The sequence below is a fragment of the Prionailurus viverrinus genome, chromosome B1 (assembly GCF_022837055.1).
Source record: "Prionailurus viverrinus isolate Anna chromosome B1, UM_Priviv_1.0, whole genome shotgun sequence".
Taxonomy (NCBI): domain Eukaryota; kingdom Metazoa; phylum Chordata; class Mammalia; order Carnivora; family Felidae; genus Prionailurus; species Prionailurus viverrinus.
Genome location: NC_062564.1, coordinates 21,247,818 through 21,272,762, shown reverse-complemented (window position 1 = coordinate 21,272,762; position 24,945 = coordinate 21,247,818). Strand labels below are relative to the sequence as shown.

Below are 24,945 nucleotides of genomic sequence, written 5' to 3'. Positions count from 1 at the left end.
ACCAAAGCATAATAACATATTTGTCTGGTATGAAAATGGAAACTGGAAGTTATGTAGGGTAGGCTCGAGTAATAGATTCCACCTTGTGAATAACAGTGATCACAGTATTCATTTTACCACTGACATTCCTATCTTTGTGGGCAGGAGTAGAATTAATTCTGTTGTTTCTTCTACTTCCTAAAGAAGCACACTCTGAAGGAAACTTTTGGTTTCCCACCCTAATCCACCCCCCTCTACTTATTGAAAGAACAACAGTTTTAATCTGCTTTCCCAGTCTGCAGGATCACATACTTAAGGGAGGCTGTGCTCTTTCAACTCCAGGAGGCAAATAATGATTGTTTAAGCCAATCATTTACCCTGCAAGTTATTGTGGAAGCAGGACTCTTGACCTAATCTCGCTCCACGGGAGTTGGAGAAGTCGGCTGGGGAGCTGCTCAAAACATTTTCTGAGTAATAGTGATGTCTAAAAGGAAATTCTTCTCTTCATGGGACATCTGGAACTGCTTGGATCACGAAAGGCAGGCTAACTACTGGATGTGGTAGACTAGAAAGATGGAATGTTCATGATAATACTGTGACGCTGAATTAACCAATTTTGGAACGTTTGATGACTCTGGACTTACTCTTCTTCAGGATTAATGACCCCTTACTGTTTAAGCCCCTTTCAACCTGGGTTTTCAGTTACAGGACTTGAAATTGAAACTATCCCAAGTGATACTCTCTAATCCCAATATTTAAAGATGCTTCAGGAGTGAAGCTGTTAATTATTTCCCTGCATTGTACTACAACCAGAACATACTGAAAACTGATGGTCTTAACAGTTAACTATTCTAACTATCCTGGTTTCTCCTCTCTTAACAATATTTAAGTTAATTAGCTATTTTCTTTCTTTAGCTCTAAAACAATAATTTGGAAGGGTGTTGGAAATGGTAATTATGTAATTTCAAAGTTATACAAATAGTAATCTTTATTACCTTTTAGTTAGGGATATCAGGTCTCTCAAGTAAAAGACTTTTGCATTCATTTAATAATAACATGGTAATTCTGATGCTATTTTTATTTTATATTAAATAAGAAAATCTAATTGGGAGTTATTACGTTTGTCAGGATTGCTTTTTTCTTTTTCCCTATATTATGATGAATAGTCTTAATGAAAAAGGCTCTGAACCAGCAGTTAGGAGTCACTGATAGATCATTAACAGCATTGCAACACTGGATGCTCGTGTAACCTTAATAGGCCTTAGGGACCCCTGAAGTAAGAGGATTAACTGCCTGATCTCTTACTGCCCTGCCCAGCTGTGAAAGTCTGTGTTGGTTCCTCAGGTTCCTGGATATGAGCACTGTCTTAGAGATAAAAGACAAAATGAATTTGAGCAACATAAATGGAAGTACTCAAAAATCATTGACATTGGAAAAAGCAGCCTGACTTAGGTGAATGAAAGCTTTGTCATCAAACTGACCTGGATTCCAGTTTGGCTCTAACACACAATGGCAATGTGACCTTTTGGCCAGTTACTCAACTTCTCTGAGCCTCCAGTTCCCATCTGTAAAATCAGGAATTGTGATTCCTGTCATGAATGAAAGAGTGTTAATATTTCAGTGTTTTATATGAACATTTATTAGAGTACCTGGTACAATATGAGCATATGGCGAATTACATTCCTGCTTTCTACCGCATAGAATCAGTATGCATGGAACCTTTGCTTCTTAGCCTGTATGCGTCTTGCCAGCTTATTGTTTGTGAATCCTTCACAAGCCCACCTATAACTCATTTGCCTCTGTCAGGAATACTTCTGACTTGCCATTCAGTAAGCAAGTCCGTTTTGGATAGTTTCCTCGCAAATGAAATGTACCTGTTTTGAAGGATTTTAGATAGATCACATGTAAGAAAACTAGTAGGTACTCTGTAAGTGACAATGATTTTATTTTTGTTTCTTAAAAATAATGGTGCCAATCTACATAGTCTTTGTAAATTATTTTGAAATTTTCTTTGGCTGCCAATCCCTGGATACCATTATTCTGATTGCCCAAACCTTTAGCCTTATAACTTCCTTGGAGAGTCTCCTACTGTATAGTTTTCTACCCTATAACTGTTAAGTTTAACCCCTTGCTCACAGTTAATAAGACTTTCTCCTCTAACCTCATAGGTTTCTGAGTAAACCTAAATTCCATAATTTTTTTCTATAGATTTAAGTGTTGGCTCAGAAGGACTCCTACATGAACTTGGTAACACAACAAATCTATAATGAAAGGGTATGTGTTTTTAATCTGTTTCAATATTACGTATTTTTTAAAATATGGGTCCATTGCTGGCATGTATAATTTGAGATATTTTTATTCAAATACCCAAATTTTCAACTTTCAAAAAAAAAATAAGACTTTATTTATACAGCACTTTTAGACTCACGACAAAATTGAGTAGCAGATTTAGAGATTTGCTATATAGCCCCTTCCCCCTCCAACTTTTCTTTTAAAATAAAGAGATCTGGAAGATCTGACAATAGTTCTTCCATATAGCAACATTTGCTTTGACCTGGGGAGTAGGTGCCTCCTTCCCTGGGCTTTCCTGTCTCCATTTCCCAGGTTACAGTTACTCCCTATTGTACTACAAGCGATGGTACTTTATCTTTTATAAGTACTTGAGATTAAAACTTCTTATGGAAGAAAATCACCTTAATAACTTGTTACAATAAAAAATCCTACAAGAATTTGCTATGCCTTAGCCTATGGAAGCTGCAGAGGTCTATAAAATGTGAACTCTGTGACTCCACAAAGAAACATTGAGCTCTTACAATGAACTTTAAAGTTATGTATGACAAATAGTCCCATAATTAAATGAATCTTAATTTGATATATTATCTCACATAGTCCATTTATAACCAGTGATTAAAAATTATAGTTGCAGAGTATATGACATAATGCATCATAATACTATTTAAGAAAATTTTTCCTAAGTGGATCGTAACAGCTCAAGTACTACCTCTAGTTAATTTTCCCCTTAGTAGCATCAGTCCATACCTATTTTAAAAAATTAAGCATACAGTTTTTTCCCTATTGGTAGTTTAATCCAGCCACATCCACTCTTCCCTTTCTCCCCCTGAACTCCTTCCAAGCTGTCTACTATCTGCTCCCTAAGTCAAAAACCTGGTTATCCATCACTCAGTCCATTCCTACTACACTGGGTTCTACTATTTTTCTGATTTCGGTTTTAATTATTTTCTTCTACATGGCCACAAGAATAACCTTTCTAAAATTCAAATTTGACCATATATTCTTTTCAGTAGTTTCCTGACTCTTGCCCAGAAAATCCCAACCTCCTTAGCTTAATGCCTAGTTTTCACAGAAGATGGTGATGTGACTGATGGAAAGTGTCAACGGATTGTTAAAAAACAAAATTCAACTGAGTTAAATTTGAAGATCTATTTGGCTTTATTTAATTCATGAATTGGGTACTATCCTATCTAGCAAGTAAGTAGAGGGGAGCTTCAAGGAGTTGTACAAAATGGAAGGTTTTTATATGAAGGAGAGTGGGGCAAGTAAGTTAGCAAAAGCAAAGGACTGTTTCAGGTAAGGTCACCTTCCCTTAGGTGGAAGGGCAAGGAGTTTTATTAGGTAGATTACTTTAACAATCATTCCCTTTTTGATCAAATTCTCAGCTTAACCAGGAGTTGTGGTCAAAATTTAAGGCATTAGTGCCTCTCTCAGCTGTGGCTCTGAAGTTCAAGAAGTTTTTGTTGTTCCTTCTTGTGACATCCACAGGTCTTGGCTTTTTTGCTTAACACCTTGATACTGTAACCTGAAACTGAACTCACCTCTTGGGTGTTGTCAAAAGATAGAACCACCTGAAAGAGTGGAAAAGGAAGAATTTTACTTGCAACAAATAAGGAAAACACTGGAGATATTTCCCAAAGCAGTGTCTGTCTGAACAACAAAATTAAGAAAGTTTTAAGCTAAGGGTGCATGTGTATTGGTGGAGGAGCCTATCGAAGGAGAGTTCGGTACAGAATTGGCAAAAGTCACCCTAAGTTGACAGAGGCCAAGTTGATTGAAGTTACAAGGACCAGCAAGGGTCAGCATCATTAATTCTCTGGCTCCAAGTTAGTCTGCTGTCCCAGTGCTCAATGCGGAGGTAAAACACTGCAAAAAAAAAGGGGCACCTGGGTGGCTCAGTCAGTTAAGCGGTCGACTCTTGATTGCGGATCAGGTAACGATCTTACAGTTCATGAGATCAAGCCCCAAAGAGCCTGCTTGGGATTCTCTCTTTCTCTCTCTCCCTCCCCTTGTCCCCCCGATTCTCTCTCTCTCTCTCTCTCTCTCTCTCTCTCTCTCTCTCTCTCTCTCTGTAAATAAATAAGCTTTAAATCCTGCAAAAAAAAAACAAAACGAAGAAGACTCAAGAAAGAATGTGCCTTCAGTCAACTTTTTTTGGTACTTTTAAACCAACACTGGGAGGTTGATTTATTGTCTCTGATCTGGTTAAGCTATTTCCTCGCCTGGTAGAGAATGTTGCATGTTGCATTCGCTTTTCTTTCCTTAAAATCCTTAACTACTGAGGTTTTTTGCATTCCTTTGCAATCCAAGTGCCTTCTAGGAAGTTCTGCAAGAAGTGCTCCTTGGGCAAGTAGAGCTAGTTGATGGTGTACAGGTCACGAAAAGAGGTGGGGGCCTAAAATGACTTTTCTTTTGTCTCCAAAGCTAGGTCTCATCTTTGTTTTTCCAGGGATTCCTAACTATTTGCCTAGAGTATTAACAGGGCACAGGGTCTTTCTCTTCACTTCTCCAAGGTTCCAGTCTCAAGGAGATCATCTACTTGGTACTTAGCAACCGCAAACATGCATTTAAAGCTTTTGAGAGGATACAGTTCACCAGAGAGATTTTTATAATAACTATAAACAGGATAATTCCCAGTGTTTGGATTACACTTTGAAGCCATGTTCCCCAAAACCCAAACCAATCAAAGAAAGACCATGTTGGGGGCACCTAGGTGGCTCAGTAGGTTAAGCTTCTGATTTCGGCTCAGGTTGTGACCTCACAATTCATGGGTTTGAACCCCACATTGGGCTTTGTGCTGACAGCTCAGAGCCTGGAGCCTGTTAAGGATTCTGTGTCTCCCTCTCTCTCTGCCCCTCCCCAGCTTGCTCACAAGCATGCTTTTTCTCTTTCTCTCTCTCTCTCTCTCAAAAAATAAGTAAACAAAACAAAAACAAATAATAATAAGAAAGAAAGAAAGACCCTGTTGAAGGAATCTCCCTTTTTAGGACAAGTGGTTTGCTCAGTGATTTTATATAATTTTCAACTTTCCCAGAAGTACTAATCCACATACAGCAGGTGAAGTTGGCCACAGCAGATAACCTCCATACTCAGCTAAAAGATAATCATGGGATATCCTACTGTCAAGAACTTTGGGGGTGGGGGGGGGGGGAAGAACTTTGGCTGGAGAATGCAAGGATTTTTACTGGACAGCTATTGCTTTAGCAGTGGATTCTGCAATTTCAGGAATTAGGAAGCTCCTGATCATAATCTCCTTTACATTTATCCCTAGCCGGGGTGGTAGGGACCTGCCAAAAGGAGTGAATATTGAATCATGAAAGCCTCCTGGTAGGTCCTTTCTAACTCAACAGTGTAAATTCAGGGGAGTCAACCAATGAAATGTATTATTTTGATTGTGAAAAGTTAGGGGCACAGTTACATTTTCTCCTAGCCTGAAATAAAAGTTTGCTATAAATTTCAGAGGTTTACCCCCATTAGTAGTGACCAGGCAGATACAGATGAGGGTGTTATCTTTGCAGGCAAATGCCAGAATAAAGGAAATGAAAAGGAGAAAGGGTTTCATGGTTTCATGTTTAAAGTATGTAAGTTTTGATATGTTGCCTTGGGCAGAAACAGTCTCCCTCAGTGTCAGCTACTTTCTTGTTAATTTGATTCTGAGGTCTCCAGCATCTTTTAGTTTTGGAGCATTGGTCAGGAGCATTTAGTGAGGATCCTTCCAACAAGGCTTAAGTGCTACCTTCCTCTGATGTTGTTTTCGGAATACTCAGTCACCATGCTTTTAGGATAGGATCCATTGAATTGGGATCTGGAAAAGATTTTTTAACGTGTTAGTGATAGGTTGAGCATAAGACATTCGAGGTTTACAGTAGTTGGTCATACTAACATGAGACAAGGGATCAACAGAATGTTGCATACCAGTAGGCATTGGTCTACCAGTGACTGTCTCATGTGGAGTGAGTTTGTTTTCCAGATGGGGTACTGTGAATAGCCCACAGGATCAAAGGCAGTACCTTAGGGAAGTCCAGTAGTTGCAAGTTTGGAAATTTTAAATTTAAGCATCTCATTAGTTCTTTTGACCTTGCCTTATTGCCTTATTGAAGGTGATAGAGATAGTGAAAATTCCAAGAAGTTTGCAGACTTTTCATGAAGGCTTGTATAATTTGTCGAGTGAAATGGGTGCCTTGATCACTTACTGGATATTGTGGAAGGTATAGCCTATCTGGGAAATATATTCTTTTTTTCCTTGCCGCTGTGGGGGCATTAGCCTTGCAACAGAGAAAGGCTTCAAACCATCCAGAAAACATGTGCAATAACAAGAACATATTGATAACCCACACTAAGAGGCAGTTGAATGACATTAATTTGCAGGTATTCAAAGGGTCCGGAGAGAGGAGGTCTGAGGCCTTTTGGGACAAAAATTGTTTTTCCAGGATTTTGGACCTGACAAGTAGAAGTCTCCCTAACAGTGTTGATTCATAATTGCAGTCACCTTAAATGTACTTTAGTGTGTAAAGGAATGTAAAAACCAAAAAATGGGATTTGCCTGAGAGCTGGGAATTACCAAGCAGCCAACTTTGGTTTCCCATAGCCCCATCTATTGACTTATCTTACAGCCATTGTTGACCCATCTTAATTTCTCTGATTCAGGAGCAGACTTTTGCCATGTTGCAAGGTCATTAGGATGGCAAAAATCTGACCATGTGGGGGCCAGTTTTTATAGAAGCAAAATGAACTTCATGCACACATGCCACAATCTTACAAATACAATATAAAGAAGACATAGTATTCTTACTTGATAATGCTTCCCACGTAACTTAATATATCAAAGAAATCTAATTAGTTTAATCATTTTTTTGGAGTGTTCGAAGAACACTTTTGGAAGAACTCCAAAATTTCTTACATGTCAAAAAAGCCTTCATTTAGAATTTGGTTTTGGGAACTTTGTCAAAATATCAAAAAAGGGTTTTAAAGTTTGCCTAAATAGGATCACAGATCATTATGAGACTTAATACTCAGAAGGTAAAGAAATGTTCACAATCTGTTATCAAAAGCAGACTGGAAGTCCAAAAAAACAAACAAACAAACAAACAAAAAAAACCTTTGTTCTTTTAACAGAGAAAATCAAATTCTAATTTTGTATCTGCCTACTATTGCTATCAAAACTTAACTCATTTTAATCTTAGGCCTGACCATTCATAAAGTTCGTTTCCAAAAATTCCTTTTTCACAAGCTTTATAAGTTTTCTGCTTTTCACATTCTGATTTTGTCCTGTTCTTTCTCTTTAAATAACCAACTCTTGGGGCCCCTGGGTGGCTCAGTCGGTTGGGGGTTCAACTTCAGCTCAGGTCATGGTCTCACGGTTCGTGGGTTCGAGCCCCGCATCAGGCTCTTTGCTGACAGCTTGGAGCCTGGAACCTGCCTCAGATTCTGTGTCTCCCTCTCTCTGTTCCTCCCCTACTCTCACTCTGTCTCTCTCTCTCCCAAAAATAAATAAAGATTAAAAAAAAAAAATTTAAAGAACCAACTCTTTAGGACAAAATTACTTTCTTTTCCCTCAACAAAAAAAATGCATCTCCGTTTCTTACATGTTCTCTTAACCATTTTACTTTGTTTACATACAAAGATGTTTCCCTTATTTCTAGTAGCTTTAATAACAGTAAATAGAATTCTTAACCCTTCGAAATCTTAATTTCTAGTCAAAACTAAGAAGGAATTTTGAACTATCATACCAGCATTTTTTAGATGAACAAATTATGAATACATTTCATAATTTCTAGAAGCATGTGCTTTTTTCAGTTTTCCAATGAAGAATTCACAAAACTAAGTATCTTTTAGTTTTTCTGTAATAAGCCAAAAGTAGGTAAGCCTATGTTCAATAACAGTATTTTATCTTACTGGGAAATAATGTAAATATTCAGTACATTCCATCATTTAATTTAATTTAGCAAGACTCCTAAAATTTCCAGCTAGAGAGATTTGGAAAAAATTTTTAAGCACATTACCATAAAATATAATTATTTTATATGTAAGCTCTTATGCCACTTACATCTAAATCATTTGCTCCAGCACTCAAGTTTAGATTACCCACAAAACTTTGAGACGTTAGACACAATGAGCCATCATTCTAAGTCATTTTTGCTGACAAATTACAACAGCTGTAATAAACTAGTAATTCAGGTAGAATAAAATGTTTATCTTCATTGTATTCAATGTTGATAACTCTAAAGATATGCCTGTTTTAGTTAAACTGATGAATTTAAACTAGCTTTAATTTAGTAGAAGATTATCCTAGAACTTCAAAAACATTTGGGTGTTTCTCTTATATTTCTGAGAATTTAATTAGATAAGCACTTAATTTTCCCTAAACCAATTAAATAGATCTTTAAGCCAACTAAATTTACAAATTAATTTTAAGAACACCAACTGGAGATAGAAAATACCACACATTTACTACAAGTTCTCTCTATAGAAAGAGACACATAAACACAGACGCAGACCTCATAGCTTATAGCTTTAAATTGTTGCCATGAATATAAGTGCAGAAACAAAATTCACTACGTATAAAAAAAAAAAAAAAGCCGCAGCTCAGTCTTTCTTTATTATCTTTTAATTTTAGGGCTGAATTTTAATATAGTATTGAAGTTTGAATTCTTACACTTGAAAGAAGCTTTTTGAGTATAGTCGACACACAATGTTACATTAATTTCAGGTCTACAGCATGATGATTCGGCTTCTCTATACCTTATGCTGTGCTCCCCACAAGTGTAGCTACCGTCTGTCACCATAAAACACTATTATAATATCATTGACAATATTCCCTGTGCTGTGCCTTTTATTCTCACGACTTAGTCATTCCAAAACTGGAAGCCTTCCACTCCTCTTCATGCATATTCCCCATTCTCCCAGCCTCCCTCCATCTGGCAACCATCATTTCTGAGTATCTAAAGGTTTGATTCTGCTTTTTTTTTTTTTAATCATTTGTTTTTTAGATTCCACATATGAATGGAATCATACGATACTTAACTTTCTCAACCTGACTTACTTCATTTACCATAATAACCTCTTGATTCATCCATGTTGTCTCAGATGGCAAGGTCTCATTTTTTTTTTTTTTTATGGCTCACTGATATTCCCTTGTATACATATACCATAACTTCCTTATCCATTCTTCTGTCAGTGGACACTAAGATTGCTTCCATATTTTGGCTACTATAAATAATGCTTCAGTAAACAGGGGTGCATGTCTTTTCAAATTAGTGTTTGTTTTCTTTGGATGAGTACCCAGTAGTGGAGTTACTGGATCAAATGGTATTCCTGTTTTTACTTTTTGGGGGGAACCTCCATACCCACCGTGGCTGTACCAGTTGACGTTCCCATCAACAGTGCATGAAGGTTCCTTTTTCACCACATCCTTACCAGTACTTGTTATTTCTTGTCTTTGATTTTAGCTGTTCCAACAGGTATAAAGTGATAACATATATTTAAAACAAGTGTAGCTGTTTTTAATTCCTCAAAGAGTTAAGTTGCCACCGAAATGATATCAAAGGATACTCATACTCATCCCCTTATGTTTGAGTGTTTTTTCCTGCTCTGGGTGCATTTAGCTTAGAGAAGTCCTAAAAAAAAAAAAAAAAAAAAAAAAAAAAAAAAAAAAAATTCTTCTCAGGTTCTGAATACCAGCTTCTAATTTGGACAGATTTCTGATCATAGAGTTAGGAAATCCTTTCAAGTATCTTGTCAAGTCTCAGCCAAGACATACAGTTAACATTTGTGGCAGTTTTAAACAACCTCATTGATCCTAGCCGCATCCTCAAAAAGGGCACAAAAGATACTGTCTTTATAAGATCTAGAACCTGCATGTCCCAGACAGGCTGAAAGCCAAGCCAAATTCTTAGGATGTAAAACAAGACCATCAAGAAGGCAGTAGCTATCCCTGGGAGAACAAGGATCAATAACCAATTGTTCCGGATTTGGAAAGGAAAGGGATTTTTTTTTTTCCCCTCTCTACTGGGTTCAGGACATAATTTATTTACAAAACTTTTTGAGAATCCTCTATGGGTTTAAGAAATTATTTAACTATGACCCTTAGTTAACTGTAGGGGTTGCCTGCATCCTGGGATGGTCTTTATCTTAAAAAGTAACTAATAGTCCCTTCAGAATGGAAAGGCAACTCAGAGGATTCCTAGAAAGAGTACTCAAATAAAGGAGAGAGGAGGGCCATAGGAAGTAATGTCAGTCTTATATGTTCGTCTTTTGTTTTAGGTGCCTTTCTTTTTCATTGTCCTTTTACAGTGAATCAGTGAAACTTTTGGAATTTTGAAACCTTTTGAAGGCTTCTGCCTACCAATTAAAATAGGTATCCCGTTCTATTTGAGAATACTTTCAAGTGTTCTTCAAGAACACTTTTTTTAAATTTTTTTTAAAGTTTATTTATTTATTTATTTATTTGAGAAGAGAGAGCCAGAGCATGAACAGGGGAGGGGAGAGAAAGAGGGAGACACAAAATCTGAAACAGGCTCCAGGCTCTGAGCTGTCAGCACAGAGCCCAACGGGGGGCTCGAACTCACGGACTGCAAAATTATGACCTGAACTGAAGTCAGACGCTTAGCCGACTGAGCCACCCAGGCGTCCCAAGAACACTTCTTAAATTATTTCTCTAATTGGAGTATTTACCTTAATGGCCATTGTAATTCTAGGTTGGTTTTAGTAAGATCTTGCTATTTGACTAAATATTTGAAACTTCTGGGACTACAGATTTTAGACCTACAGTAAGCAGGTGTATGCCAGAATGTGGCCTGGTCAACTCTACATATAAAAGATCCCACTTTTTAGCTAAGCCTCTGGATTTCTCGAAGTCAAACTAATACCTAAGAGAGACATGACATGGAGTTGGGAATTGTGCGATGTTTTACCTCATTGCATAGAAATTGCCTTCAGGTTGGTGGGTGACCTAGTGTCAGTTCTAACCCATTAATGTGACCAACTTATTCTATCACAGAAGTCTTCTTGAGGTGGTGAGTGCTCTAATAGCCTTTGAATTTAAATGCTTGACCCATGGCCACCAATGTTTGCAGCCTTATTTCTGGCTTCTGAGACTTTCTTATCAGCCATTATTTAAAACAACACTAGAGGCCTCACACTGGACCTAGTCCAGCTCACATCAGGCCCAGCCTGGCTCTTAAGTCAGATCCAGCCAGTGGCCACCAACCCCAGCCAGTGGCCACCACCAGTTGCCGCCATAGGCTTCACCAGCAGACGCTAGTAAATGGAGACTGTGGGTTAGAATTGGGGAAAGTACCAAACCCAGCAAACGCCCATCAGTGGGGAATGTAGACTGGAACTGGGAAAGGGATTTCAATATGAAATTGTAGACTGAACCAAGCAAAGGACTGGAGTTCCGTTAGAGCCTCTTGTCTGTGCAGACTGACTCATTAACTCTATACTGGAAACCAATTAGATCCAAGTTCAAATGCAAAGAAGGTGGAGCTCAGAGAGGAGCTCACCAAAGGTCCTTGAAGTGCCACGCCTGTGTTTCTTTTTATTTCCAATTGTCCTTGGAAATTCCCTTCTTCGGATCCTGTTGCTGCCACCCAATCTGTTAAAAGACAAAACCAAGTAAATTTTGAAGATGCAGTTGGCTTCATTAGATGCTACATGAATTTGGCAGTATCCCATCCAGCAAATAAGGGGAGCTCCCAGTAGTTGTGCAAGATGGAAAGTTTTTATAGGAAGGGTGGTGGAGCAAAGAAGTTATTAGCAAAATAAAAGAAAAGGATTGTACCAGGTAAGGTCACCTTTCTTTGGGGTTAAGAGTAGGGGGTCTAATTAGGTGGATTACCTCATCTTGGAAGTGATAGAGGGGACCCATGTGACAGATAATCTCATTTAGTGCAGTTCAGAAAATTCCTGACTGGTTAAGACAAATTTCTGAGGAGGTTGAGGCTACAGTCAGGTTAGGTATTAAGACCTAGTGTGGTGACTTAGCCTAAGTGTCTGTATTTTGGGCCTCTCTTTTTCTTTTTAATGAGACCACGGGGGTGTGTGATTTTCAATGGCAAAGAATGTGAATACTTAGAGCCCCCGTGTTATTTCACACCTGAAGTTTTTCCCGTGGTGTTTCTTCTGTGTAGAGTGTCCACTTTGTTTCCCTGATTCTCTTTCCTAGGTGTTAACTCTTACTTGACTTTTAACTGTAGTTCAGATATTATTTCCCTGAAGACCCTACCACCCCTACCCTTGTTTAGGTTAGGTGCTTTCTTCTGTGTTCCTCTAGCTCTTTGCACCTCTGTTTCATTATCCTGTGTTCCACAGAACACTGTTCAAAGAGTACTGTGAAATACATGCTCCGTGTCAAACAGACTGAGAAAACAAAATCGAGTGCTTTAGAATTTCCCAAAGCCTTCAAAATGTAAAAACGTGTCAGTATTCTCCAAGAAGAGAAGGTAGTATGAAACATTTTCCAAACAGAGCGCTGAACCATTTATTTGAGCTATTAATTTTAAATTTTCAGTTTCTTAATTTTTCATTTTCATGTCAACTGTGTTGTGTGTATGTGAATGCAAGTGTTGTTTTCTTTTGTTACTTTAAGAATATTAATTACAGAAATTTAGAGTCTTCTGTTTGCTCAATTAACTCTGTTTCCTTAAGTTTTTGTATTTGGGGCCTTGTTGAGTTTGGTGCCTGCCTTGCATGGTTTTGTTTTGTTCAGACCTCTTTTGAAGTGTTCATTTCTGTATTGGAGATTTCTTGTTGACTTGTTGGTAGATATTGAACTCTGTTTATGATAGCCTGCCTCTGATGATGAATAAAAAAAGAATGATTTGCTCCAAGATGGGACAAGCTGATATTTGTCTTTGGGCGTTGGAGGCTACCTGGAAGTCAGCACCTTCCTAAGGCACTGCTGCCTCACCGTGTTGTTCTAGATACAGAGATGACTGACTGTTGGTTGGAACAAGCAGGGAAAAGAGAGTGATCTGTCCTACCTTCTCTTCCACACATCTTCCCATTCATTACCCTGGGAAATGTTTCTGCCCTGCCCTCCACACTCTGGGTTTGCATTGACTTTCTTCAAGGGTTTGCAGGACCTTCAGACTACTCCTGCTTTGCATTGGTCTTGTTTTGGGGGTTTGTCATTAGTTCCTGTATATACTAACTTTTTCTTGCCTTTTGCCTTATTGTCACCCTTTTCCTTAAATCTAATCCCATCTTTTTATGTTTTAGGGATTCCTCAGAATTTCTTCTCTGCTTACTCTTTGCAAAGCACTGTTACAGCTTTGGTTTTTTTTTAAAGTCTTTTGTGATATTTTCTAGAAATTTAGGTGGGAAAGGGAAGTTGTCTAATCTCTACCATCTTTAAGCATCTGCATCCTTTATTTGCAAGGTTCACTTGTAAACATTTCTTGATTTACTCAGCACTGGGACATGCATGCTTGAACTGGTCTTTTTTAGTCCCTTGATTTTTTCTTCATGCTGTGCGCCCCTTCAAAGACCACACATATTTCTGTATTTGTTTCTTTGCAAGATGGTGGCTATATGGTAGCTGTTCGATTGAACTAAGTCTTACGAAGTCCAACTGTACACAAAATATAAAGTCCAAAATATAGTCAGATAAATGATTGTTTTGTAAAGGAATCTTTCTACCATAACTGGTGCCTATATTGCATTTCAAGGTCTATTTGTTTATAGTTTTACGGACTATCAAAGAAATGAGGATGCCACTTGATCATACATTCTAGCAGAGTTCTTTGTTGTTTCAGTTTGAAAACCATAGTAATTCACTTGTCTGAGAGAACCTAGAACATAAAAATATTAATGGAAGGTCATTCAAATTTGCTCTTATAGTGTGATTACAGTATTACTTTAAAATATGTGTGTGTTTATATCCAGAATGCTACTGCCTGTTAGCTGAAAGATAAGGCTGCAAAGAATGTTTATCAAAGTGTGATTTATAATAGTAAAACCTAGAAACAATCTCAATAATTGGTAAAAAGTAGATTAAACATGATAGTAAAACATTATACAGCCATTTAAAAAAAGACAATGTAAAATAGCATTTACTGATTCAAGAAGAGCAAGTTACAAATTGTGTAGACAGTACAGTTGCATTTTACATAAGGCTCTGAATATAGAAAGATTAGGTTATATACCAATGTGTTAGTGGATTGATTTTTATGTTCTCCTTGCTTGTTCTTTTTGTTTTTTCCCAATGAAAATGAATCATTTTTAAAATAAGTTTTTTAAAAGTTATTTAAAATAGCAAAAACTTCAAAAATCACATTTGTGAATATTCAGGGAATGATTCTTCTTTTACTTAAGTAAACAGATATTTGCCATATTGTCTAATGTAGCTAGTGCAGGGGAGGAAAATGGTGTCCTCAACTCTCTCAGGATATCTGGCTGGGTCTGAAAATTAAACTGACAGATTAACAGGAGAAAAGTATATAAGCTTATTTAATAGAAGTTTTACATGAGATGGAAAACTTAAAAAGGAAGTGAGGACCCAAAGAAATAGTTAGACCTAAGTATTTTATGCTAGGTTTGATTAAGAGTGCACAGTAATGGAGGAATATGATGGGTTAAAGAATATGAGGTAATTGGAGTAAACAAGGTGGGGGCCAGCTTCACAAGGCTTCTTTGTTACTATTCTTCTTGGTGTCCCTTTGTCTTTGGAGGTAAGGATGTTCCTTTCCTCTTGATATAAGAAGGGCATATGTCATATGAGGGTTTTATGATGTTTCAAGGAAGAAGGATGGGGCAGGGAGGAGGTTAGAGTAACATTCCTGCTTCTCGTATTTTCTCAAACTCCTTTGGCTGAAAATAATCAAGATGCTGAAGTAGTATGTCCTGAACTCCAACAATTACCATGACTAACTTGTGTTGGAATTTGTTTACTCATAGTTCAGCTTTCACTAATATTACGAGTATTGCTTTCAGTTATCTATTATACCTCATTTGTGTAGGAAATTTGCCAAAACTTAATAATAATGTCAACACTTTAATCATCAGGACAATGAATTGAACACTTCTAAGCCAATTAATTAAGTGAAAATTATTTTAATCAAATTTATTTCCTTTCTATAAAAGTACACTGAAAAACTGACTTAAAACTTCAGTACTATAAATGTAAACAGGCTGCAACTGTGATGCATGTTCAAAATGCATAGTTAATGATAGTTAACATGTATTGAACAATTACGGTATTTTGTGGAGGGCTTTACGTGTATTCTCTCGTTTAATCTAACAAATGTTTTCGGTAGATAGGTACTTTAAACATCCCTGTTTTCCATTTGAGAGATAAGTAGTTTGCATATAGTCACACAAGTAAATGGTTTAGAGGGAGAATTTGAACCCAGGAAGCCTCACTTTGGAGGTCATGCTTTTAACCTTGAAGATGCTCTACTTAGCTCAAAACTGATGGATGCTTTTGTGACCAGCATTCCCTTGAAGCACTTACACCTTCGGGTCTTAAAATAATATAGAGGAATAGAAAACTGAAGCCATTTAATTGATTATACGGTGTTCCTACAACTGAGGAGGTTGTCAGTATCCTAGTGTCCAGACGTGAACCCCAAAGAAAAACCTGTCTAACACTGTTTAAGTCCTAATACTGAATATCTTTTTGAGTCTCTTCTCAGCTGTTTCTTCTTCTCAATTCTAACCCCATTCCATAGGATGTCAGAGTACAGAGCTTTAGTTGAAGCAATCAAAAGAACAAAAAGTAAATTATTACGTAAATGCTAGATCTTTTAGTAGCATTAATGCTTGGAAAAGTTTCATGCCTTTTTGAATATTAAGATTCTTCCTAACTTTAACTCATTAGTACTACTTAACATTTTTCCCTTTGGAAATACTATGAATGTTCATTAGGACTTGAAGTGAGCTTCCAAAAGATTTGGTTGCTAGATTGTAGTTGTATTAATGTGTCCCTACAATTAATAATAAATTAATTCTAAGTATAGAGCATTAAAGTGTAAGGAAATTATATTAGTTGGCAGTTCTATTCAGCTGCTACCAGCAGAAACTCCCAAAATACTGACTTACACAAGATAAAACTTTTTCCTCTCACAAAAAAGAAATTCAGTTGACAATACCGTAGTCGTTAAAGACTTTCTTTCTGCTCAGCTCTCCCTAGTATATGACTTCCATTCTCACCGTCACTCATGGTCCAATATGGCTGTTGGAAGTGCAGCTATCAGGTCCAGGCAGGAAGGGCAAATAGACTCTTACTCATTTTTTTTGTCCCCTCTTTTAGATGCTTTCCTAGTAGTTTGACCCTACAACCTCCCTATATCTATCTTGGAGGTTAAGTCTGTACCAACAACTAGCTGCCAAAAAAGGCTAGAATGTTGCTACTCAAAATAAAATTAGACTTCTCTTAGGAAGAACAGGAGGAAAATGGCCAGCAGTCTGTCATAAGACTGTAGGAGACATCTTATCTAGACTTAAGTTTAAGATATTAAGACCCAGACTTCCCTAGCTGTCTATATAGGTGAATAGTGGCAGAGTTACGATCAGAACCCAGATGTCTTATTAACCTGTGTTAACCAGAGGATAACAGTTGCTTCTAGTAATGATGAATTAGATAAAATTATAGTAAATCGATCTAGTATTAATAGGAGTTTTTCTTTGCTATTTTACCTCAACATCTATCTGCACTGTATCCACACACACTTGGATATCTCAGAATATTTTGCCTGCTTATTTGATAAATCTTTCTATGATAATTGTTCCCTTAAGATGCGAGTTATTGGGGCGCCTGGGTGGCTCAGTCGGTTGAGCGTCCGACTTTGGCTCAGGTCATGATCTCGCGGTCCGTGAGTTCAGGCCCCGCGTCGGGCTCAGTGCTGACTGCTCAGAGCCTGGAGCCTGTTTCGGATTCTGTGTCTCCCTCTCTCTGACCCTCCCCTGTTCATGCTCTGTCTCTCTCTGTCTCAAAAATAAACAAACATTAAAAAAAAAAAAAAAAGATGTGAGTTATATTGGCTGTCTAGATTCTGTGATTAAAATTAATAGTTTTAGTAGGCTCTAAAAACATATAAAATTCTTTTTAACATTAATGGTTTTGTAACTTCAGGTAAACTTTTCTCTCAAATTTTCTCTTACAGTATAGCTGAAATACAGAAAGATGTGGAATACAGGTTGCCATTCACCGTAAACAACCTGACAATTAACATTAATATGTGAGTAGAATTGTATCCTATATTTTTACGTAATAGTGTGTTTAAAAGTCTTTTCATTATTTTGTTTCTTAGTTATTAGACGTAAATTGCTTAAAGTAAACTTGCTTAAACCTTTCCCTTTCTAGTAACTGTAACTTCTAAAAAAGTTAATGCAATTTCGTGAAACAAAAATTTTTTAAAGACATCATTATAATGATATTGCTGTAAGAAAAAACTACACAAGAAGAAAGAAATGCAATAAAAAGATGTAATGATCTTTAGTACTATAATTATTTTTATTGATTTGCACTAAAGTTTTAGCTGGAGGTAGGCTGAAAGAAAGAATGATAAGGACAATCAAAGGGATTGTGTATCGAAAACCATTAGAGATCTATTCAGCTTTATATCAAAAACGAGTTAAAATAGTCTAGTTTTCAGCAACAGATACACTACATCAGCCAGAAAGTTCAAGGCTCAATTTGATCTGCTGATTAAAGAAAAAAAAATCAAGTTAAAAATTTTCTTCGTGAGAGAAAAGATTGGACAGGATGATTGCTGAATTCCCCATTTAACCATAAGTGCAGTTATTAGTCTTCAGCATGAAAGTATTAAGTTACTACTTTCTCAGATTGCAGTAGGGGGCTGGGTGCTGGAGCAGGTGTTTGTGGGTAAGAAGCACTTAACTGGAAGACAAGAAGCATGGCTTATTCATCTTCATATTCTCACCGTCTAGCACAATGCCAGCACAGAAAAGGCCTTGTTAAATCCTAGTTGAATAAGTGAATGAAAGTGTGAACGTATAACAGTCCCAAGCATGATGCTGGGTTATCTTGATATAGGGGAGCTTTTTGAATCCTCACAACAGTCCTGCAAATTGGGCAAATTACAGACACATAGGTAGTGAACAGCATAGTCAGGATTACAAACCCAGATTGGTTGTGCTTCAAAGACCATTCATTGCCTTTTTTACCAAACTACTTTAACGTCTTTATATAAATGAAGTAGTTTTGTCCCCCATATGCTTTAGTAGGAAAAGCCAAAAAGGACCCAGTTTTCTTTTTGACAGTGCTATAAAATAAATAGTTACCTGAGCCAGCAGGCGAACAGAGACACCGTTTAAAGGGACATATTCTTCTTTGAGAGGTTTGGAAATCAGTATCCATATCCAGTAAAATCCCATTTTTTAAGACTTCGATCTCTGATTTTAAATTTGTGGTAGTTCAGAAAGGTTGAGATTTTCACCCTTTTTTTTTTTTTTTTTTGAGAGTTTACTGTTCTTTACTTGAAACCATGTGATTGACCTCAGACTTGGGAGAGATGTGTTAATGGGGACAATTAGAAGAGAGCTTTATAGAACCAAGGCATGATGACAGCTACAGTGTTTTAATTGTAGTACTTTGGCTTTTATCTATTCACTCTTTAAAAATTCAGTAGATAGTGAAATAATTCTTGGCAGTATTTCAAAAGTAGGAAAACCACGAGGAAATTATATGGACAGAAACTGTGGTCCAGCTGATAGCCAGACTGGGTTACTGTGGTTCACCTCGTACAAATAACCTGATCTGACTTTTATCTGAGATTTTACGTAGCTTGATTTGTTGTGTTTGAAAGCAATTAATTGACTTGGTGTAAAGAATATTCTATAACTCAGGGTATCCATATTCCACATTAAGAAGGTTTTACTATATTGAATTACTTTATGATATTGCTGCCAAAGTAGATCCTTTTGTATATTTTCAATCAACAACCATAAGAGAGCACTTACTACTGTGAATAATTAATTCAAATTAAAGTATGAAAATTTAATTTGCTTTTAACTAAGTTTGTTTTAGCATTAATGACTATATAACATAACCCTTGTCTTTCTGTTTTTCATCTGTTCTACATTGAACAGATTGCTCCCTCCACAGTTTCCTCAGGAAAAACCAGTGATCAGTGTTTATCCACCAATACGACATCACTTAATGGATAAACAAGGAGTCTATGTTACCTCTCCATTAGTAAACAACGTATGTATATAGTATAATTTATTTCAGAGTAGTATAACAGGTGTATTACTTTTCTGCTGTATATTCAGAAATCTAAAATGCATTTAAAATCTCATTTGGAATCAGTACAATTCGGAGAAAAAAAAAGTCACTATATCTAATAGATAATATTGATTTGAAAGTTATTTGTTTTTCTGTGATGAGGACCTGTTGATCTTAGAACTTTGGTTCATAGTAGATCTTCCATAGTTGTCAGGAGAGGATAAAATTCAAATATGCCTCCAAGTTCTTAGGATACATAAATAATTGATTAATGTGAGGAACTGTAACTTATATGTACTCTTAGTATTTATCATTGAATCTTAAAATTATTTTAAAAAGTGTGGAAATATTGTAGCTCCATTAATGGTTAAATAGATTTTTAACCTGATTTATGGCATCGAGTGTATAGGAAAATATTATAAGTTGTAGATTGCTCATATGGTCATTTGACACAGTATCCTTTGTTTTTCATTTACTTCCTGACTTGCAGAAGGGGATTTAAGATTAAGTTTTAGGATGACATTATCCTAATAAGACTTACTCTGAAAGTGATTTTAATCTTCCTGTATACTGTTACTTTCAGTTTACAATGCATTCAGATCTTGGAAAAATTATTCAGAGTCTATTGGATGAGTTTTGGAAGAATCCTCCAGTTTTAGCTCCTTCTTCAACAGCATTTTCATAGTAAGTATATTTGTAACAAAAAACCTATATGTATATATTTATTTTTACTTATTTTTATCAAAGTGCACATAATACAGTTTAAAATTTCAAATGATGTTAAAAGGCAGTTCTCTTTTTTTCCACATTCCCACCTTCACACAGACAAATTTATACTTTTCAGAGGCAGCTGCGTTTTCTTCTTTTAGCTGCTTCTCCAATATTTACCTTCATCTTTCTGAATAACGTAAATATAATATAAACATACATCTCTTAATTCTCTCATTTTAGGTGTATCAGCCTTCTGTTATGATTGATGAGACTTTATCTTTCACAAACGTTCCTTTCCTTCCAGCCTCTCAGTGATTGAGGTCATGATTTTTACTTAAATTTCATGTTTGATATTTTCATTAATTTGATTCTGGAAATATTCCCTGTTGCTAAGTCATGTACTTGGTCATGATTACATTTCTTTTATGATACAACTTTTTGCTTTTTTTTTTGGAGATGATAATTCTGTGTTTCCATTGGTTATTTTATCTTTTTAATTTTCCACATCTTTCAGCAGCTTTGAAAAATACCTTTCAAATCGTTTTTACACATCATCAAACCTTGACAAACATGTATTTTCCTTGTGAATCTGCAGTTTGATTAGAGACTACTAGAGACAGCTCATCTTTGTTTCATCTTTTGCATTAACTGTTGTGGTTGCAAATCCAGGGATTGAAATACTCTGAAGGCTCACTTAATTTTCACATCTGGCAGTTAAAGTCAGTCACAAAGTCCCATCCAGGTTCAAAGGGGTGGAGACTAGACTCCCATCTCTTGATAGAGTGGCAAAGGTCAAGAAATCTATCTGTAGATGTTTTGAAAATACAAAATGCCACAGTTCTTCTGGCAACAAGAATTTACTTCTCTCCTATATGCAAAAATGTATGCAGTCCCTTACAACCAGTGGGACATAAAGCCTGGTATTGTAAAAATCTGTGCTGTGTTCTGGGAGAACCCAGAGGTCCTTAGGAAGCTGAGTTCTGGCCTTTAAAGAGGCAACACTCCAAACATCCTGAACAGAAACAGCACAGATTCAGCAATTTGAAAAATGCCTGGGGCACACAGAAGGTAGAGTGATTTACTCATCACAGAGTTTGTCCAGAGAAACAGGAATCTCGGGACCCCCCACCCCCGCCCCACTTAGGAAAAAAGGAGCTAGCACATGTCTTTTCTCTGCCCGTCCCCTCAGCTTAAACACAGCTGTGGGAACCAGTGTGGCACCAACACTTGCTATGTAACTTGCTTATGCCAGGGCCTGCCGCCCCATGCTTCATTGGATATGCCCTCACCAGTCACACTTGCTTCAGTCCCCAGCACTGTGAGGTCCCTCCCCCAGAAGAACTGCACAGCCCTTGCCAGCACCCCAATACACAAAAGCCTAAGGCATTTGCTGCAAAAGCCTAAAGCAAAACATGTTAAAAGTGCCTGCCCTGCCCAAGCACTCTATGCAGGTCCACTTAGCACTTAGGCCATCTCAGTCCCCACAGCAGAGGCTCCAGGCCTTATTTAGCAGGCAGACCAGTGCACTTCACTCCCCTGGGACCAAACACTACCCACAGCAGACCAAGAAAGCCACTGCAGAAAACTGGACTGAAGGGAAAAGTGGCAGGAACACAACAGGGCACACACAACACACAGAGGCACGCCCCCCCCCCCCCCACCCGAGTGCCAGGTCCTGAGGAACAGGAGGCACTGCACTGCAAGACACTGCAGGATCTCGTGGATGTAGCTGGCCTTCCTAGCACATGGAGAGTTAGACAAAATGAGGAGACAGAGAAATATGTCCCAAATGAAAGAACAAGACCAAACCACAGCAGGAAACCTAAGTAAAATGGATATGAGTAGTAGGCATGTTAGAGAATTTGAAGTATTGATCGTGAAGATACTTGCTGGCCTTGAGAAGAGTGGAGGCCATCAGACCCTTAACAAAGAGATAAAAAAGAACCACTGAGAGATGAACACAATAAGTGCAATTAAAAATGGACTTATTGGAATATATAATGCGATAGATGAAGCAGAAGAACAAATTAATGATCTGGATGAGAGAGTAATGGAAAGTAACCAAGCTGAACAAATGAAAGAAAAAAAATTGATGCAAATTGGGACTACTCTTAGGGAACTCAATGACTGTCAAGTATAAGAATATTCACGTTGTAGAGATTCCAGAAGAAGAAGGGGGTGGGGGAGACAAAATTTATTTGAAGAAATAATAGCTGAAAACTTCCCTAATCTGCAGAAGGAAACAGACTTCCAGACCCAGGAAGCATAGAGATCCCCTCTAAAAATCAACTCAAGGAGATCCATACCAAGACATAGTAATTAAAATGGCAGAAAGTAGTGAGAAAGAGATAATAATGTTCAAAGCAGCAAAAGAAAAGAAGACAGTTGCATACTAGGGAAAACCCATAAGGGTATCTGGATTTTTCAGCAGAAACCCTGTAGGCCAGAGGGAGCGGCATGATATATTCAAAGTGGTGAAAGGGAAAAATCTGCAGCCATGAATACTTTATCCAGCAAGTCTATCATTCAGTATAGTAGGAGAAATCGTTTCTCAAACAAACAAGAACGAAAGGAATTCATGACTATTCAACCAGCCCTACAAAAAATATTAAAAGGAACCCTCTGAGTAGAAAAGAAAGACCACAAATACGAAAAATAAGTATATTTGTAAAAATCAGTCAAGGGATCACAAAAGGATGTAAAATATGATACCATATACCTAAAACATGTGGGGGAGAGGAGTAAGTGGGTTCAAACGTCAGCAACCATCAACTTAATATAGACTCCTATATCCAGAAGATGTCCTTTAAACCTATGCTTTGTATAACCACAAATTAAGAACCAATAATAGATGGGGTGCCTGGATGGCTCAGTCTGTTAAGCTTCCAACTCTTGATTTTGGCTCAGGTCGTGATCTGTTGGTAGGTGGGATTGAGCCTTGTATTGGGCCTCAAGCTGACAGCATGGAGCATGCTTGGGATTCTCTCTCTCTCTATCCCTCAACCCTATCTCAAAATAAACATTAAAAAGAAAGTAATGAGCAAAGAATAAGGAGAAAGGAATCCAAGCATATCACACACACAAAAAAAAACCCAGCAAACTAGGAAACAGCAAGACAAGAAAGGATCAGAGAAAAACTATAGACACTACTACAAAACAAGTAACAAAATAGCAATGAATACATATACAATTGACACTTACTTTGAATGTAAATCGACTAACTACCCCAAGAAACATAGGGTGACAGAATGGATAAAAACACAAGACTCATGTATCTGCTGCCTCTAAGAGTCTCATTTCAGCCCTAAAGACACCAACAGGGCGTCTCAGTGGCTCAGTCGGTTAAGCGTCCGACCTCAGCTCAGGTCATGATCTCACAGTCCGTGAGTTCGAGCTCCGCATTGGGCTCTGTGCTGACAGCTCAGAGCCTGGAGCCTGCTTTGGATTCTGTGTCTCCCTCTCTCTGACCCTCCCCCATTCATACTCTGTCTCTCTCTGTCTCAAAAATAAATAAACATTAAAAAAAAATAAAGATACCAACAGATTGAAAGTGAGGGGTTGGAGAAACATGGTCAAAAGAAAGCTGGAGTAGCAATACTTATATTGGACAAAATAGACATTAAAACAAAGACTGTAACAAGAGATAAAGAAGGTCCTATATCATAATAAAGGGGACTTCCCAACAAGAGGATATAACAGTTATAAATGTTTATGGACCCAACAGGGAAGCACCCAAATCATAACAGTTAACAACAAACAAAAAGGAACTAAATGATACTAGTACAGTAATAGTGGGGGACTTAACACCCCACTAAAATCAATGGACATATCATCTATAGAAAATCAAAGAAACTGTGGCTTTGAATGACACACTATGCCAGATGAATTTAACAGATAGATACATTCCATCCTAAAGCAGGAAAATACATATTATTTTCAAGTGCACATGAAACATTCTCTAGACTAGAACACATATTAGACCACAAAACAAGTCTCAACAAATTTGAAAAGATTGAACTGATAACATGCCTCTTTTCAGACCACAATGCTGTGAAACTAGAAGTCAACCACAAAAAAAAGGTCTGGAAAAAGTACAAATACATGGAGGTTAAATAACATGCTACTAAACAATGAATGGGTCAAATAAGAAATCGAAGAAATTAAAAATTACATAGAAACAAATGAAAATGAAAACATAATGATCCAAAGTCTTTGGGATGCAGCAAAAGTGGTTCTAAGAGCGAAGATTATAACAGTACAGATTGCCACAAGAAGGAAGAAAAATCTCAAACAACTTAACATATTTAATGAAGCTAAAAAAAAAAAATGAATTAAGTAAACCCAAAACCAGAAGAAAGAAGTAAATAATAAAGATTAGCACAGAAGTGAATAATACAGAAACTAAAACAAACAAAAAAACAGTAAAAAAGATCAATGAAACCAGGACCAAGAGCTGGGTCTTTGGAAAAAAATCAATAAAATTGATAAACCTCTAGCCAGACTCATCCAAAAAAAGAGAAAGGACCCAAATAAACAAAATAACAAATGAGTGAAATACAAACAATTGTAAGAGAATATTATGAAAAATTATTTGCCAACAAATTGGGACAACCTAGAAGAAACAAATGAATTCCTAGAAACATATAACCTACAAAAACTGAAATAAGAAGAAACAGACAATTTGAACAGATGAATTACTAGCAAGGAAATTGAATCAGTAATCAAAAAACTCAACAAACAAAAATCTAGGACCAGTTGACTTCACAGGCAAATTC

The 24,945-nt window shown here is 37.1% G+C and overlaps 1 protein-coding gene across 3 annotated transcripts in view; it reads left to right on the top strand.

The window, feature by feature from the left end:
• Positions 1 to 24,945, top strand: part of VPS37A (VPS37A subunit of ESCRT-I) — a 56,023-nt gene that overhangs the window by 2,934 nt on the left and 28,144 nt on the right. For 2 of the 3 annotated variants that reach the window (XM_047854830.1, XM_047854829.1), the window contains exons 2-4: positions 17,376 to 17,450; positions 19,324 to 19,438; positions 20,043 to 20,143. In XM_047854830.1, the coding sequence (XP_047710786.1) occupies positions 17,376 to 17,450; positions 19,324 to 19,438; positions 20,043 to 20,143 (291 nt within the window). Of the gene's footprint in view, positions 1 to 2,187; positions 2,254 to 17,375; positions 17,451 to 19,323; positions 19,439 to 20,042; positions 20,144 to 24,945 lie in introns of all 3 variants that reach the window. The other variant, XM_047854831.1, reaches the window with a different exon arrangement.